At 37.2% G+C, this 18556-nt stretch overlaps 1 protein-coding gene across 2 annotated transcripts in view; it reads right to left on the bottom strand.

Annotated features, from left to right (window-relative positions):
* Sulf1 (Extracellular sulfatase Sulf1) overlaps positions 1-18556 on the bottom strand; it is a 143456-nt gene that overhangs the window by 5455 nt on the left and 119445 nt on the right. Inside the window, exons 6-16 of one of the 2 annotated variants that reach the window (XM_088243169.1) lie at positions 17798-17936; positions 15682-15869; positions 14789-14944; positions 11362-11614; positions 8646-8790; positions 8115-8290; positions 5515-7145; positions 5310-5421; positions 3508-3727; positions 3090-3353; positions 1230-1299 (exon numbers count right to left, since the gene is read on the bottom strand). In XM_088243169.1, coding sequence (XP_088099295.1) covers positions 1230-1299; positions 3090-3353; positions 3508-3727; positions 5310-5421; positions 5515-7145; positions 8115-8290; positions 8646-8790; positions 11362-11614; positions 14789-14944; positions 15682-15869; positions 17798-17936 — 3354 coding nt within the window. The remainder of the gene's footprint in view (positions 1-1229; positions 1300-3089; positions 3354-3507; positions 3728-5309; positions 5422-5514; positions 7146-8114; positions 8291-8645; positions 8791-11361; positions 11615-14788; positions 14945-15681; positions 15870-17797; positions 17937-18556) is intronic. The other variant, XM_088243170.1, reaches the window with a different exon arrangement.

The following is an 18556-nucleotide window of genomic DNA, read 5'->3' as shown; positions in this document are numbered from 1 at the left end:
GATGTACTTTCGCTGTCCATTTGTTCGAGATCTCCAAACCGACGAAGCACTCCTTTCTTGATTTTGTCAATAACGCCTGTGTCAGCTTTGAATTATGCACGAATCTTGACATTTGTGAACCAATCAGAGATAATTTTACCACACATTGCCCTGAGAAATTCAGTATTGAATGACAGTATTCAGCCTTCTATCATCCTTATTTTTCCAATTCCATATATGGACGGTGCTATACAAGAATCATTTTAGCACCAAAATGTATCAAATATAAATTTGTTTATTAAATTCAGATTATTGATATAGCTTTTTTTCTTCTTCTGATATACACGGTTTTTCAGGGCCAGACCGCGAAACTTCAGAGGAACATTCCTCATCCATAAAGTCATTTTATTTTTTTATTTTTGTATGATCTCAAGATGAAGTAAATCTTTAATTTCTCAAACTATCATCCCTTCCGCAATCCTCTACCTCTCCCCGACAAAAAAAAATTGCGATAAAAACGTATTTGACCAACGAAGCTATATGCACTAGACGCGAACAAGGGAAGCGGCTGGGTAGGAGAGGGGTAGGGGTTTGTGGAGGGACTGCTAGTCCGAGAAATGAATGATTTTGAGATCATAAAAAAATATTTATTTTTTTAAAAAATAACTGAAAATTTTTATTAGGATTTTTTTTAAAGCTTACCATGAGGAACGTTCCTCTGAAGTTTCGCGGTCTGGCCCTGAAAAACCGTGTATATATGTTTTGCATTTATTTTAAAAACTAATAGTTTAGAATTAAATTAATATTCGTATTAATCTTAGGGTTAAATTTAAAAACTAGAAAAAACATTTGACGCGTAATTGTTATTGCATAACGCCGTCTACATTCGGTTGGTAGTTGGTACCATTTACCTCTTGTGACAAACATTTATTCGCGAAGATTGATTCTAGCACACAACTTTACCCTCCTTTCAATATCTTTCCTAGTGTTTCCATACCTAGTAAACATGCTTCCCAGATATACAAATTCTTTGACCTGTTTAGAGATATCTTCATTCGCACTGATATCATCATACATCGGAACACATTTAAAAAGAAACGTAATAAATTAATATTATTCACTGGCGGTGTTGAACAGTTTCTATATAGATTGGGGTTGATCAAATCAACCTTTGATTAAAATTGGCGAGAAAGAAAACAGAATTAAGCTTCTAGCGTAGTTATGAAAATGAATTTGAAGGCAGTACTTACTTGACTATTTTCCCTCTGGCGTTGATCTTTCTGGATTCTGTAGCTACGAGTCTCAAGGCAGAAGGGGCAGCTGTGTTGTTAGTAATAATACAATATTAGTTAGCTAATCAGCAGATACACCATGTAACTAGTTGGAAACTTGGAAAAATAACGACGCCAAAGCTTTAAAGCTTAAGAGTGAATTGTGTTAATTTAAATTGCAATAAATATCATCTAGGAAGATAAAACTTAAGGATATTCTAAATAAATAGGCATGTGAAAAATGTATACGTAATTCGAATAAAAAAGCAATAGTTCTAGAGTAAAATATGTATAGTAATATATTAAGAAAATGGCATGTAAAAATCCTAATAAGGTGCATGGTTAATTACATTCTTTTCGATGTACAAGTAAACGTCGTTTTGTGCCGGTTCGATTTACGCCAATTAACAATTACGCCGGTGTTGCCGGTGTGGAATTACCTGGTTCGCCCGACACCAGACGACAGTAGGCGCCGCAATTCTAATAGCAGACACACTTTTACACATTGTTTTATTCTATTACCGTGTACGCGAGGAGCCTATTGTGTGTGTGAAATTGTTTCCGAGTTAGTTTTCGTTTTGTTTTTGAGAAAAATAAAAAGGTATAATTATATTTTTTATGTAATTATTAAAATTAAAAGAATATTCAAATATTTGTAGTTTATGCTATGATTTTGCAAGAAAGAAAGCAACAATCAAAGCAAAAATGAAGTTAAATGCTTTTTTTAAAAAAGTGTGAGAATTTAATTTAGTACCGACAAACTGGTAAGTTATTATTTGTTATAAAAAAATATTATTTATATCGAGAGATTATTATTTATTTTGTAAACTAATTTAAACTGTATTTATTAAATACATTTATGATTTATTTTGAATATACATAGGATATGTATTAAATAAACATGTTAGATTGTTCTTAGAATTTCGACACGGAACCTAACCTTATTTCTTCCATTATATTTGTGTTCATTTTCGCCAGTGTCTCTCGGGACGGAACCCCAGCGTAAAACTGCGTTTGCCTGTATTTTATTTATATTTTTAGCAAACAAAGTATAAAGAAGTACAAATGAAATTGACCAACGTACGATGTTGATGATGAAACGTACGAAGTGGCTTTGTCTAGAAATGTTTTTATTTTAGGCAAATGGTTGGAATTGTAATTTAATGCTTAAATAAATAAAGTTTTACAGCGCAAAAGAAAAAAATATATATATCAAATTTTCCATAGCACCGAACTTCTTCATTGTACAAAGAGCCTAATTATTATTTTTTTTTTTTTAATAACCCGCCAAGCCTCTAGTTAGAGGCTAGTCAGCAGGTGGGATAGAGGGGATATGGAAGGAGGTAATGAAAAATTCACCACAACACTCAGACCAATTGAGAAAAAAAATCTTTCTTGGATTTTTCTCTTGCAACTAGCGGGAATCGAACCCGCGACGCCAGTTTCACAGTTGGCCGTCTAACCAACTGCGCCACAAAATAATTACAATACAATTTTATAATTATTTTTAATGTGGGTAGGTATTTATATATGTATATGTTTTATTGATTAATTTCACTACTTGTAGTGAAATAAAATACATAAAAATATATATTTCTAAAATAAGTATTTTAGCTTGAAATATCCATAATTTCAATAGAATCAAACCTTTTCCCCCTTTTTTTAAAACTGTAGAAACATCTAAATTATTTAACCCAAAACAAGAAGGATGTAAAATAAACAAAATCCAGGGGAATAAAATTCAAAAGCAAAAACACAACTAAGCAAAAAAGCAAAAAACTAGATAAATACCTATGTCACAAAAATCTGAATCATTTACTTAGTTTAACAGCTTATTACCCAAAGAAACAGCTGCTGCAGCCGCCGCGGACATGGGACTGACTTGTCCGGCCAGCGACTCTGCCTTATATACCCCCGGGAGTCCCCTCCCCTTCCAGCCTCGGGCGTTGTGATTGGCGGGTTGCGTGTCTGCGGGCTGGTTGTGTTGGGTGCCGACTGTACAAGAGCGCCCCTTGCATCGTTTCAACTCTTCCAGCTGGTCGTGGAGGAACGATTTCTCTTCCGGTGTGAGGTATTTCTCACGGTTTTGGGTCTCAAATGGATCTATAGAGAGAAAAACATCACAATAATTGTTACTTCAATGAAGAACATATAGGAGCTATATCCAGGTTGAAAAAACAAGTATATTTTCACATTGGATTATTGGATAATACCATGCGAGTATTTGACTGTTTCATATTACAATGCCAGTATTTACCTATTCGCAAGTTGTAGAAGGTAACGAGGCCCGTGATAAACTCGCAGTAGAGGAAGTTGTGGGTGGAGTTAATGGTTCGGACACAGGAGTACGTGTTGTTGTTGGCGTTCATGCAGAAGCAGAAGGGCTCAAGGGTCCACTTGGGCTCCGTACGCCAGTGATCCGAGTCGTGGCTGAAGCAGTTCATCCTCTCCGACAGGCACTCCTTCACCAGCTTGGCCTGGAAGAAACATGGCGTATGATGAAGAGTTTTGGGGCATGAACTGTTACAGAATGGCCGGTGGAGGCCTGGCGATGGCTCTGATTTGCTTGATCGGACTTGTTTCTTCCGGTTAAGAGGGTGACGGACAAATTAACTATATATACTGAGCAGCACTGACGGTGATACGGCCATTAAAAAAAGTAATCAATCAGTCATTTTCATTATTTCATCATCCATTTGTTCTACATGGCCGAACTATCTTAGTGACCCTCTCTTAATTTGATCAATTACACTTGTCTCAGATTTGCACTCTCACTTGATTTTATCTTTTATAATCCTGTTGTACATAATTGATTTCCCACACATTTGTCTGAGATATCGCATTTCGACCGCATTCACTCTGCTTTCATCTTTCCTCTACCAGTTTCGTGTATTACTTCCACATATAAGTGTTGAAACTAAAACTCCGTTGTGCACTGCCATTCTAACTTGGATTAACATATTTTTTATTAGTAATTACTGTGCTCGGGGGCTCTCCTTTTAACATCTTTGTGATTCCTTGTATATTTTAAATCAATTTGGGATAAAAGTTTTTTATTTTACTGGCAATAGAAATTTAAACAAAAAATGACAAAAACTGCTTGTCTTAGAGATGTCATATCCAAAAAAAAAATACAAATATATATTTGAAAAAAGCCAGGGGCCAACAAAGTAATCATTTACAAAATGATTACCCAAGAGGAAAAGAGGTCTGACTTTTCTCCATATAGCGTATTCCTGTATTTTCTCTCTGGATGTGGCGATATTTACCATTAGCGTGTCTCTATTGTTTTTCTTTCTTGATAAATTGTTTCTTATGAGAGCTAGGACCATCCAAAAACCAAAAAAAAGCACCCCAATTTATCTGCAGTCTTTAAACATACGAGGAATCACTTTGTAAAGCGCCCTTGAGGTATTATATTATGAAAATGGCGCTATATAGGTTATCCATATGCAAAATATTTTTGAAAAACGGAAAATGTTTCAAGACGGCGGCCTCCGTGGTGTAGTGGTCAAGACGCTTGACTCACGCACGGAGGTTCCGGGTTCGATTCCCGGTGAGAACACAAAAATTAAAATGTGATTTTTCTCAAGCCTGGGTGCTCTGTGATGTAATTCACCACTGTAATTAGGCCTCCTGGCCTGTTGTGCTGCAAAAAAAAATGTAAAAAAGACAGAATTTCATTCTAATACTGTTTAATATGTCTAATACTGTAAACAAAATTATTTTAGATTTTGGGTGAGGAAAATGGGACAATGAAACCTCGATTTTGTCCATTATAGTTAGGTATAATCATTCCGACATGCGGTTGTCTTTTTCGCACAATATCAAGGAGGCATCAGCGAGAGAGTGACAGAAAAACTATGTTCAAATACCTATATGTCGAATTTCTATGACACCATCTATCCTCTTAATGACCTGGTTGTGGTTCTGTGGCAATGTTACGAACTCACAGACGAGAGGTCCGATGTTACTTCTTGCTATACTAAAGACAATTCTAATTTTCTACGGTTATTTATTTATTAATACTTTAAAGAATTGTAACAAAGTATGTCTTACCTTCCTTCTGGCTTTACGTTGCCTCTTCTTGATACGTTCTTCCTTCAACCTTCTCCTCTCATCTCTTGCCAGTTCCTCGGCTCTGCTGAGCCCATTCCACCGTCCTCGAGGCCTGTTGATTGTACAAATTGTATCAAAATTAGTAAAAATAATTGAACTAAAACATTAGCTAACCTTCAAAGACTTGATAACTAATGAAACAAACCTGTCTTGTTCACAATAACACATGTGCTGGTGTTCGTTATCTATGTAGAATGGCGGCAGGCGTTCTTGTATTGTGTCCGTTCCCTCAGCGGCTGCGTTATATCCACCTTCACTCATTTTCTTATGCGACTCTTTGAACGTCGAAATATCTATCTTCGCTGGACCGAGAGCATTCCCCACTTTAGTTCTGTCGCCGGCATTTGTGTTTCTAGATTGCGCTTGAGTTACGTCGAAGGTCGAAGGACTGCTGGACATGTTAAACTGTTCGGGCTCCGAAGTAATCACCTTAATCGAGACAGAATACTGCGTTCGGTTTGGATTGTTGAAATCGGTGATGTTAACTTTCTCGTCAGAATCTATCAAGTCGTCGTTCCCGTAGCTCTGCCTCGATTCGTTTAGAAGAGCGTTGTGATAATACTTATCATAGTAGGAGTCAGTTTCGTTTGACTGGAATAAAGTGGATATCGTATCTGGGAAAGCTTCAGTTGTGGAAGATATTTCAGGATATGTCGCAGCGGGTGTGGGTGGCGGCTGATCGACATTTTCCGTGTGAGGATGAGTGCGGTGATGACCATTGTATTTAGAATGATGGTGCCTGTTCTGTATTCGCTCTGTCGAGGTGCGCGCAGAATCCGTTACATACGATTTGGATGAACCGGCCACTGTTTGGTTATCTTCGTATCCTCGAGGCGTTGGTCCGAAAGAATCACGTCCTTCTACGTAAGTTTCATCATATTTTGTGTGCTTCGGCTTTGTATCGCTACCTGTTCTCGGTTGTTTCCCTAAAAGCAGACCATCTTCTTGTGGCCTGGAGAACTCGATCGTTTTACCTTCAGTTGTAGAATCTACCGCACCCGATACAGGAGCAGAGACAAACTCACCGGAACTTCTCGTAGCCTCATTAATATTTTCATTTATCACGTTATTAGGTGACGGCTTATTCTGGACTCCGGTGTCATCGATACTGGCGATGCTCGAATAGACGTCAGAATCTGTTGTAGCCCCATCTGGCCGTTTTTCTTTAAGATGTTTACGAATCTCTTTTAAATCTTCCAACTTAGTTTTTAACTGCCTAATTTCATCTTCTATAAATAATCTATTAGCGTGCCAAGTTTTCATATCTTTGTAGACATTTTTGGAACAATTGACTGCTCCATCGAATTCGACTTTACATTCCAAGCTTGCGGTTCTGTTGTTAAACATACCTCTTCGTTTGGACTTCACGAGGGCGTCTGTAGATCGGGATCTAACATTCTTGGGGCTTCTTCGTATTCTTTTATGTCTCTCTTTGGACGAATCTTTAGCGAGTTGGGATTTGTAAGAGTCGAGTTTTTTTTGCGTGTGAGAGATGTGGGTGTCTATTTTTTGCAGCATATCATCGACATTTTCGTCGCTGTCCAAGTCGTCCCCGTAGGAAGGAGAAAGGTGGGCGACACTCGGGTGTTTCTTAATAAAGTCTTCGACGGACATGGCGTCATCTTCGACATATCTCTTTTTCCTTGTATAAGAGTTGTCTTGTTTAAGTTGTGACTGTGGAATGTTGGCGTAGGCTCCGTCAGTTTCCAGTCGGGTGTAAACAACTCCGCCCGGAGTAAAGCAAGCGCACTTCTTACTACTCAGTTTGATTTCAGCCTGTAAAAGAGACAAAGGGAACGACTTGAAGATGTAATATATTGAATAAACACGCAATATAGAGAATTCACAATAAAAAAAACTATGCATTATTCAATATTAAGATTTAAATTATTATTATGTATTAAATGTAATTGTTTAGCTTGGATATGTGGGCACAACAAAGGTTTGTTAGCTGGGAAAAGTTTTTAACAAAAAATGTAAGTGGTAAAATAACGATTAATGATAAAATAACGATTGATGGCACTAATCACTATCACTAGACCAGAGGGCAGGCCCAAAAAAAAAATTAGGCTAGTTAAAATGTATTTCCATCTAATATAGAGTTTATATTTGAAGCACTAACTTTGTGGTTATTCATTATAATAAAATAAATAAAACCACTTTGTTTTTAACCACTAATTTTTATTTTTCACCGACCGGTTTCAAAGCAAACAAGCTCCTTTGTCAAGGTTTACGTAACTAATGAATTGATTCCTTTTTATTTTATTTCTATCATGTTCACTAAATACTACACGTGGACCCAATAAATCAAGTGGTTTTTTTCTTACACGGGTGGTAATTTGATATCCTTATTTTCGAAGTAAGCCAGGAGAGGACTAAAAGAAGTATTGTTTATTTGGTTATTAATTGTTGTTTTCTTATTATGAATCGCTTTTTTAATTTCTAAGATTTTTAAGTTGTCTAATTTTAATATTTTATTTTCAAAAATTTTGAAATGAAGTTGAAAATAAAATATTAAAATTAGACAGATTCGGTGTGTATGGTTTGCTCCTATGCGTGGCGGCAGTCGCCACGGCTTGAAATTAGTTGCGTAGGTTAGAACATTTATTTGCATATGATGAGAGGATGACGACAGGTACAGAACTAGAACATGTTTTAACATGGAAAAATTGTTTTAAATGTCGTCTGCCCCACATGTCATACTTTACTTATCACTGCACTAGACTACGAGATATGCTGTCCTACCTCGTATTTGCATTTGTGTCGCCTCCAGCGGCCAGCTACGAGGACGCAGCGCCAGCGCTGTCCCCGTGCGCACGGTCGCCGCATCCCGAGCTCGGCGCACACGAGCGCCAGTCTCGCTAGGCGCCCCCCGCCCACCACCCTTGGCAGGGTGTTGTCAAGCTGCTGCTCTGTGCCCCCTGAAACCAGAACAACCCAATTTACCATTGTCGTACCCTTATTCGCACCAAACGATGGATACAGCACAGCATTGGTAACGCAGACGCAGTGTATCTGCATAATTTATTACATGACTGTTGATGATAATCTTGTGTCTGGGCGGAAAAAACTCTGTATGAGAGATTTTTCTCATTCTGAGATTAAACCTTTTCTACGAAGACGGGAGAATGAAGTGAGAAAGGATGCAGCGCAGCTTCTCCGGGTGGCAAATTGGAAAACAGCAGCTGGGGACAGCCAGAGTTGGAGGTTAAATATGCAGGAGGCCAAAGCTCGATATGACGTGTAGCGCCATCGGAGGAGAATGACAAACATTACCTGGAAGGATCGGCGAACCTCCAACGCCATTGACTAGATTGGCTTCCGGAGCATCGTCTCCGACTGCTCCATCATCATGATCCATAGTTTCCTCTGCGTCCATGTCATGATCATCTTCTCCTTCCGATATGTGGCCATCGGGAAACTGAAAGATGCAAAAACGTTTCTCAGTAACCCAAAAAATATATATCGCCTAGCATCCAACCAACGGCAAAAAAGACACTCATCTGGAGGGATCTCATCAAGTATTATGATTTGAAGAGTTAGGAGGTATTATCTCTTACAGTCTGCTGGCTCAAAAAAACATGTACGTGGCTTATTGGGTCTAATTAGACCCAGTTTTTAATGTCGCTTTTTAGGCATTTTTGTGGGTTTAATATTATCCTTTCATAATATGCTCTGAATCATAAAAAGACGTGTGGTAAAGTTTTGTGTACAATTTGTATTGGAAATGATGTATAAAAAATACTTTTACATAATTGATCATTTACAATGGGTCTAATCGGACCCACCTCCAGTAGGTATAAGTTATGTAAACCTATCTAAATTTATGTATCTTTTTTGGGTAATACCGTGTATGTTGGATTTGATCCGACGTTTCGGCTACCATTGCAGGAGCCATCTTCAGGGAAAACTTGGGTTTTTTGGAGCCAACTTCAGGTTTTCCCTGAAGATGGCTCCTGCAATGGTAGCCGAAACGTCGGATCAAATCCAACATACACGGTATTACCCAAAAAAGATACATAATATTGATAACAGTGACCGTGAAAACCTTCGCACCTATCTATCTAAATTTGTTGCAACAGAGAGGGAAAACACTTTTGAGAAGGGAACATGTAAGTCTAGGCATTTACAGGGCTTATGAGCTGTCATTCGTTGGTTTAAGTGGCCCTTTACACACTGAATACACCATTCTGACCATGTTTAAAGATCCACATTTCCTCAACTCTTCCATCTGTTGCAATGAGCAAACATTTGGACATACTCAAACATTGTTATGTAAACCTATTTCAGGTATTCTAAAATCTTCCTTTTTCTCCTTTCTCAGCATCATCTGCATATCTGGTCTCCTGTTTATAAATTAAATATTAAAAGAATCGAGAGTGTTCAAAAAAAAATCCTGAAAAAACTGGAATACAAATTTCATTTGCATTTTCCAAATTATTTAACTTCATTAAAATTTTATAACCTTGATTCATTAGCACACAGAAGAGATATGTTTGATCAGATCCTGCTTTATAAAATTGTCAATAATAAATTCGATTCCCCGGAACTCATTAATCTACTTGCTTACCGTGTCCCCTCCAGGCCAACTAGACTCTCTGATATTTTCTATATTCGTAAATTTAAAACTAATCATCGGAAACATTCTACGATCCCTCGTATATGTGAAACATTTAACAAAAAATTTAATAGTCTTGATATATTTAACACTCCATACAATATGTACAGAAGAGAATTAATAGGCTTGATTCATGCTCTTCATTCATAATTCATTTAATCATTAAATCAAATGCAATTTTCCACTCTCACTTTCCTTCAATCATCCTTTACCGCTCCTTATCAATTTCCTTCTTTTCCTTTCCACTATCTCCTTGTTTTGTCCATATTTATCTTATTTTAATATATGGTATATTTATTATTTATATAGTTTAAACTTCAAGCCGTCGTCGCTTTATTACAGTATTATTTAGTGAATACATATAATTGGATGGCAGGCCCTACTATGTATACATTTTATATTGTTTTTTTTTTTTTTTTTAATTCATTAAACCTGTACATCTGTTTGTATTCGAAATAAATAAAATAAAAATAAAAAAAATATTGGCATTGTCCAGGATATAGTGGTTAAAACGCTCGACTCATTCCCGGTGAGAATATAAAATTAAATGAGATTTTTTTCTGTCTGGGTGTTCTGTGTTGTAATGCACAACTGTAATTGGGTCTCCTGGTCTTTTGTGGCGCAAAAAAATTATATTATCTCCACTGCTAAATAAAGGACTGTTCTTGTCTCCATGTATCCTGCCCACTGCCATTCATATGTAAATGCCTAGACTTCCAAATTTCTTTTCAAAAATGTTTTTCCTCTTTGTTGCAATAAATACCAGTCTTGATAGCGATAGCTGTGGGAGGTGGACTACAGCCTTTGTCTATAAACAATTTGACATTGATTTGAATCTGTTTTCAATGAAGCAGCGAGGCTTATTACGGGAGTAAAAGATATTCTCACATCTCACAACATCTTTGAGATTTGCACTGGTTAAAAAGCCCAGAGAGAATAAAATACAAGCTTTGCTGGACAGTATTCAAATCCCTTCATGAAATGGCTCTTAGTATTAGGGAAAATACATGTCAAATAAAATCTACTCTTAGATCACCATTCGATTCAGGCAGAGGAAAACTTGTCAAAATCCCGCGCTCCCCAAACACTAGATTCGGAGATCGTGCTTTTGCCGTTGCCGGCCCCTCTGCCTGGAACCGATTGCCTTCAAACTTACGAATCATCGACAGTCCTAGTCAGTTCAGATCCCAACTAAAATCTCACGTCTTTAGATTATCCATACCCTCAATTTTAAATCAGAAAATATGATATCAGAGAATGCAAGTTTAAGTATACAATTGTTAAGCGCCCTTGAGGTGATTTTTCACAAAAATGGCGCTATATAAATCAGCCAAATACTATTATTATTATTATACTTTATAATATTTTATTTACCTCAATTTCTCCATCGTCGCCTTCAATGTACAAGTCGTCATCCTCCTCCGCTGACTCTTGTCCATAGCCGGCCCCGTACTCTCCTGTTGAGCTGGTGTTCCTCATAGCCGCCTTCTCCAGCATCACGGTGACAGTCCTTGGAGTGGTGCTGGCCATTAGCTCGGGAGACGGCGTGTTGGCGAGCTTGGAGTACTTGTTGGCTGCGCGCGCCTTGGCTTCGGCAAGCTGCTCAGGGGTCTCGCGGCGCCCTGAACTATTAAGAGAAAAATAATTATACTAAAACACAGTACAAAATGATATAAATTATTTTTTTATTTTATTGAGGAATTTTATAACTATATCACGACATTAAGAAGAAATATGTTCACACTGGAGCCAATTAAAAAATCCACTGTTAACCTTACAATACAGTGAAACCTTTATCTATCGTTCCTCGAATAATCGTTTTCCCGGATGTGTCGTTTGTTTCTTCCAACTCCGAAATAATTTCATACAAAACATACAAAAATTGATCGCATCGATCGTTTCTCTATCCACCATTTACCGCATTCATCGTTTGAATTACGATGCGTATTTGACATATTTTGTGTATGTTCTAATGCGCAGAACGTTTGAAAGAGAAATAGAGATATAATGACAATTAGAACAAGTTAAAGTTTCTGAAGGTGATTGGCTAAGACGCTGCCTGTACCTTCATTTTCAGAAGCATGCACTATCTTCGAAAGATTAAAAACATTCTACTACTCACATTCAATAACTGATGCCAAAAAAAATATTATTTGCAAGGCCGAAAATATAATGTTGACTTACGGGAATAAAACAGTAAAAAAACAAACGTCGATGAAAGATTATTTCCAATGCAATAAACTTCAATATTTTTTTGTTTTTGTTCTGCTTTCTAATTTTATTTAAATATATTTATTTACACTCGAAACTTGTATATTTTTTAGAATTTGAACCTGCCAATGGTAATGCAGATTGCCAGGCCGGCAATCCGGTATCTTTACCCGATCTTATCTCCTTTGTATTGACCTCTTATTCCCGCATTCATAGTTTATTTCAATAAGTCCCTTTAAAAACGATAGATAGAGGTTTCACTGTACATGATACAGGAAGGGAGAGTTTACGTAATTGTATGTGTACGATGTTTGTTTTACGTTTGACATGTTCATGTATATATGGGCGTATGTGAATATCTTTGTATGCGCATGTATGAATGTGTGTGTGTGTGTTAAAAAAAACTGTTAATTATTTCAAATTCGTCGTGGTTATCTATGGCTTTGTGCCCTTTGCGCCATCCATCAGGGAGCATTAGAATTCCATGCGAAAAAAAAGATGGCGATTTTGACACAATTAAATCATGGACTCAATTTTGTATCTCTTCAATTGTTCGTAAATGTGTACCTTTCAAGGCATTTTGCATAGATCTGAACAAGGGGCAAAGTCTAGGCTATGTTCTGGATGCTTCAGGACTTTTCAACCAGGCTGCAGCAGCATGTACTTTACCAAAGAATGGATGTGGCAATTTGGCTGGCCGATTGTGAGCCCTACTGTGGGTTGCCTAAATGTGCTCCTCATGAATGAAATTAGGACACCAGCCAGGAAACAGAACATAATTCTATGGCAAAAAGCACCAGGTCAGCACTATGCAAAAGAACTAATAATGGAGTACTCGTAAAGGAATGCTTTCGATCTCTCTGAAACTTTTAGATGTTGGTTCTGCAGTGCAGATGATTGCCAGTATTGTTTTTTAATTAATTTTAATTTTGTTTATTCAGAAAAACAACAGCAATACAAAAAAATATACACAACATTATAAAAAAAACAGAAAATAAAGCCAAATCAGTTTTCCACATAAATACAATTATAAAAATCCAGTTCAGTTAGATATAATTCATAGAAGTGCATGTGTGCGAGTTTTTTTTTTGTGTGAGGATGCGTGTGTAAAAAAGTGGAGTGAGGTTTTGGTAGGTATGTGAATATGTGTGTGATTGTATACGGGTGTGAGGGTAGGTTTAGGGACAGGGTAAGTGTGTGTTTGATATGAGTGAATAGAAACAACTTAAATTTATAATGATAAATATTTTTTTTTTTTATAAAGAAATATAATTTTTTTCAAATAATAGTTTTTTAATTTTGGTTTTAAAAGTGAGTTTACTGAAGTTAAATATGTCTATGTTATTGAAAAATAAATTATATTTATTTATTTATTTAACTTTTTGTACATAATGTTATTTGTACATTGGCGGGCTTATTGCCAAATGGCAATTTCTTCCAACCAACCAATAAAATAAAAGTTTTATTTTTATAATTCAAGTTACAGAACATATTCAATAGAAAAAAAAAAAAAAAGATTAAAAAGTGAAAAATACATAAAAATAGAAATAAACGTATTTGTTTATAAATGACCTTAAATCAAAACTATTACTCAATGGGAAAAAGGAAAAAAGCGGAAAGAGGAAAAAGGAAAGGAGGAGAGATTAAGGAAGAGAAAGGAGATGTTTCTTCAGACGTGATTTAAACAGAGATAATGTAGTAACATCTTTGATGGTGGATGGGAGATGATTCCACAGTCGAGCCGCATGGACACTATATGAGTTAGAGAAGAAAGAGGAATTGTGTATGGGTATTGAGAGAGTGCCTTGAGAATGAGAACGAAGAGGTAAACCATGAACTGATAAGCGTTGAAATTTTTCACACAGGTATATAGGAGCGTTGAAGTACATTGAACAGAAGTGAGAGGGAGTGATAGTCTCTCCGCTGTCTAATTTTGAGCCATTTCAGTTGCCTACGATAATCAGAAATGTGGTCATATTTCCTAAGACCAAAAATGTACCTTATGCATGTATTCTGAAGTCGTTCAAGTTTATCGAGTTGCTCACAGCTTAAATCAGTCATGGAAACATCAGCGTAATCTAGAATGGGTAGTAGTAATGCTTGTACAAGAGTGCATTTAGTACTAATGGGTAAGAATTTTTGCAACCTTCTAAGTGAGTGTTATTATTAATTATAATTACGCGTCAAGCGAATCAGAGGAGAGTTCTGTGCATAATTTGGTCTACTTATTTGTTTTGGAATGCGAATTGTTTATCTTTTATTGTGTGCTTATTACTGTACTGGGCAAATTCTGCAAATGTTTCATAGATGCATAGGGGTTTTGTGTTGTAGTTTATTTTTTTGTGGAAGTATGGCCACGGCCCAGATTGGAACTTACACTATATTCCTTCACTGTCACGCTGGGAAACTAGAACAAGGTAAAAGTACTGACCATGTGTACTTGGTCGATCACAAATTGGCAATACTTCAGCAGAAATACTACATTTTCCCTGAATATGTAGAACTGAAGAACGACCCTAATCTAACTAATCTTCATGAACTGTTTCGGGAAAGGGCGAACTGTCGGGCGAATTCATCGTATTGAACTAACCTCTCGATGAGGAAGGTGTCCGGTCTGTTTCTGGGGCGCCCTCGTCCGTCCAGCAGTGGGAGGAAGGAGCGGCCGTCCATGTGCGCGGGCTGCGACACTCCCGCCATGTTGAGGAAGGTGGGAGCCATGTCTATATTCAACACAATGTCATCCACTCTGGAAAATAAAAACAATATTTTATTTTATTTATTTAACAAAAATCATCATCATCATTCCCTTTCTGCACCCAATGGTGCATAGGGCACTGCATTGGTACACCAATCGCAGCGTATCTTAATTGTTTTTATTACATGAAGGTAAGGTGATCAGACTTACGCTTCAGGTACCAGTCCAGGGACTATGAAATATTCTGGTGAGAAATGCAGAAGCTGCGACGCAGAAGCTTGGATGAAGATCTATGCGACATTCCATCGGTGATAGGTAATAAAGAACTCGCACGAGAGGTAGTATCATACATGGCCAATATAGTGCAGGCAATTGGTAAAATAAACCAAAGTAGGGAACAAAATGCCGAACACTTCTCTAGTGGAACGGAAGGCCTGTTGACTACTGCCAACGGGCCGGCTTCTCCTGAAGAGTTTTAAGTGGTTTCCTCTCCACATGAGAAAATGCTGAGAAGTACCTGATTGGCCCACATTAATACATCCCTCCCGATTGCAACATTTTAGATAAATTTAAAGAAATTTAATTGCAGAAAAATCCACTTTTGAAATGTAAACCTTGTATATTATAAGCAAGTAAATATTAAAGCAACTCCCATATATAAAAAAAACTAATCTCATAACAGGATTTTTTTACCTGAGAGTAGCCATCACACTCAGAACTTCATTCTTCATCCCTTCACCCGGACACATAATATGTTTATAACAATATTTATCATCGTTTTTACTCACACTGTCCCTGGCTCCACTCCTGGTCCTCGCACGAGGAAGGGAACTCTGACGTCGAACTCAAATGGGAAACTTTTACCCTTGATTAGTCCAAACTGCCCGAGGTGATAACCGTGATCAGACGTGTACACGATGTATGTGTTATCCAGTTCTCCTAACTGCTTGAGTTCAAGGTACACTCGCTCCACTGCCTGCAAATCAGAAATCAAATAAGCACTGGAAGAAATTGGACAATAAATTTACTAACAATATTTTGAGTCAGTACTCAATCTCTGTACTCAAGTCGGTACTTTACAGTTAGGGGTTTCCTAGGAGGTAAGTGCTACCAAACTATGGCGCAGTCGATTATAGCCGGCCGCATTTTTTCCCAACTCGATCTACCTGTTCATCATAACGCCAGAGTGGAGGATGTCAGCCCAGCGGATTCTTTCTTCATCCATTCGTTCAATCAAATCAATGTTTACTTTGAATGAAAACCGCCATCTCAGAGGTCATTCGTTGAAACTAAACACTACCTCCTTCTCATCCAACCCCGGGAAGAACTTCCTGAGAAACCGAGTTGTGGAGAAATGTGAGAAAGTGATTGGTGATAGTTCATTTGATGTTAACTAGATGCACACAGCAATGTATAATGTTAAATAACCATGTACGCTTGATAAACACGCATCAGCTTAATAGCTGCTAGGGTATTATTATTCTTTCTACATGACCGAAGAATCTTAGTGACCCTTTCTTAAAACATTTATGTGAAAATTCTTGATGAAAGTTCTTTGTAATTTATTATATACATAAAAGACGAGTGATACTTTAATCCACATATTGGCAAAAATCACACTCACGAAGGATGGGACACTAAAAATAAAATACTTAAACTCATTAAAATAGCATTATATCAACTCATTAGTTAACCCGAAAAAATGTTGATAATGATCCTTAGATAAAAATAACTTTATTTAATTTACTTTCATATTATTTTGAATTATATGCCCTTACTTCTGTTTTGTATAAATACATTGAACTCCTTAATAAAGATACCAGTCTCGAAGATGTCGCGAAAGCGATGAAACCGGTCACTGGATATTCCAAACTTATGGATTAAAGTATCACTCGTCTTTTATTTATATGATAAACCCTTTCTTAATTTGCTCAAATATACCTGTCTCAAATTTGCACCCTGGGCTTGATTTCATCATTCGTAACCCTGTCAATTTCACGAGTTCCTGAGGGGATAACAGGAATACCCCGGCAAAAATGCTATTAATACGACTCGAAAAAAATCATTATGATTGTTGTGGTGGCGTCCAGACATCCAGAGTCCGGCAGACGTGCCTCCGCACACGACGTGACGTCGCCCACGCGTTGACTGCGACGTTAACTGGGCTCCTCGCCGCAGCTGGATGATGTCGTTCAAAAACCGACTCCGCCTGCATCACGCAGCTCCACACGTCGACCGCGGACGCCCGCCTACGTCGCGTCGTGTCTACGCACACGACGCCGCCCAAGCGCTAACCGCGCGCCCCCGCCGCAGCTAGGTGCTGCCGCCTTAGCTACCCGCGCTAGTACGTGCACCCTGCGTTTTCGGGTAGTATTAAGTTAAGTTATACGTCCGTAATAAGAATAAAATAAATACAAATATTAAATTTTGTTTTGACTACAACGTACATAAAATAAATACAAGAGCGTCAAATGATTTAACTTGCGAACAACCTAGGACTAACAGAAAAAGAAACAGTTTTGTGTACACAGCAATAAATTTTTACAATTCACATTCTAATGACTTTTTATTAAAACTATTGTGTTATTATATATAATATCCCCTCATACCAGCACTTTTGCTGATTAGGAATATTTTTAAATAATAAAGATAAATAATAAACAAATAAATTAAAATAGCAGTTTCGGAATATTTTCTATATTTACACCGGCGAAATTCAAATATGTGATTACGCAGCAGGATTATCCGTCGCGAAACGTAAATATTTTGACATTTAATATTAGGTGTTCACGGATGTTCCATTGTGATCGCGAATACGATAAACAGCCATGGTGAGAAATTGTTATCACGTCGATAGTTATTTGCGATTGAGCTACTGGGGGATCCTAGATCCTAGAAAGGTACCTGATCGACACTCTGCAAGGTCTGCAGGCGTTTCGTCATGAGGAGATCCGTAAACTTCTTGTGTATGGGCTGCATCTTGTTGGTGACCTGGAGGATCCATTGTTTGTCCGGGTTCGGGGCGTAGTCGTATGTCGGAGTGCTGGGGACAAGAGAAACAGAAATTAGCTAAGGGAAGGTCTCACCATCATGGATAAAGGTTCCATACCTTGACATTAAAAATTCATTCAGTTTATATTTTTTTCGTTTCATTGATTAGTTTTCATTATTTTTTTATTGTCTAGCGGACCCAACAGACGTTGTCCTGCCCGAACGTTGCTATAACCTTAAAAAATACATTCATTAATTGATAAGTTGGTACCTAGGTACTTGTTTATGATTGAATTCCAAAACTAAAAATTGATGACATTCAAATATTGAATTTAAGTAGGTACCGATAGGTACCAGAGTAGGTAAGATACTTGTTTATGGTTGAATTCTAAAACATATATATTTTTTTTTCAAATATGGCATTCTTTTTGCAAACGTCAAACTCCGGTCTTCTCACCAAAAGAGGGGTGTACTAATGTAGGAATACAATTTTTAAAAATGTATTGAATTTAAGAATCTGATTGAGATTCATAAAAAACAAATGCTGTTTGTAAACATTCAAATACAAACTTTTTTTATACACAAAAAACCAACATCTTCCCATTTTTTTGAAAATGCATTCTCCTCAAACGCAACCCTGGTAGATCGATAAATAAAACATTTATGGTCCTT

The sequence above is a fragment of the Micrasema longulum genome, unplaced genomic scaffold, assembly GCF_059751315.1.
Source record: "Micrasema longulum isolate JH-2025_06_02 unplaced genomic scaffold, ASM5975131v1 h1tg000194l, whole genome shotgun sequence".
Lineage (NCBI taxonomy): Eukaryota > Metazoa > Arthropoda > Insecta > Trichoptera > Brachycentridae > Micrasema > Micrasema longulum.
Note: the sequence above shows the minus strand (reverse complement) of the source record. Positions and strands in the feature narration are given on the sequence as shown.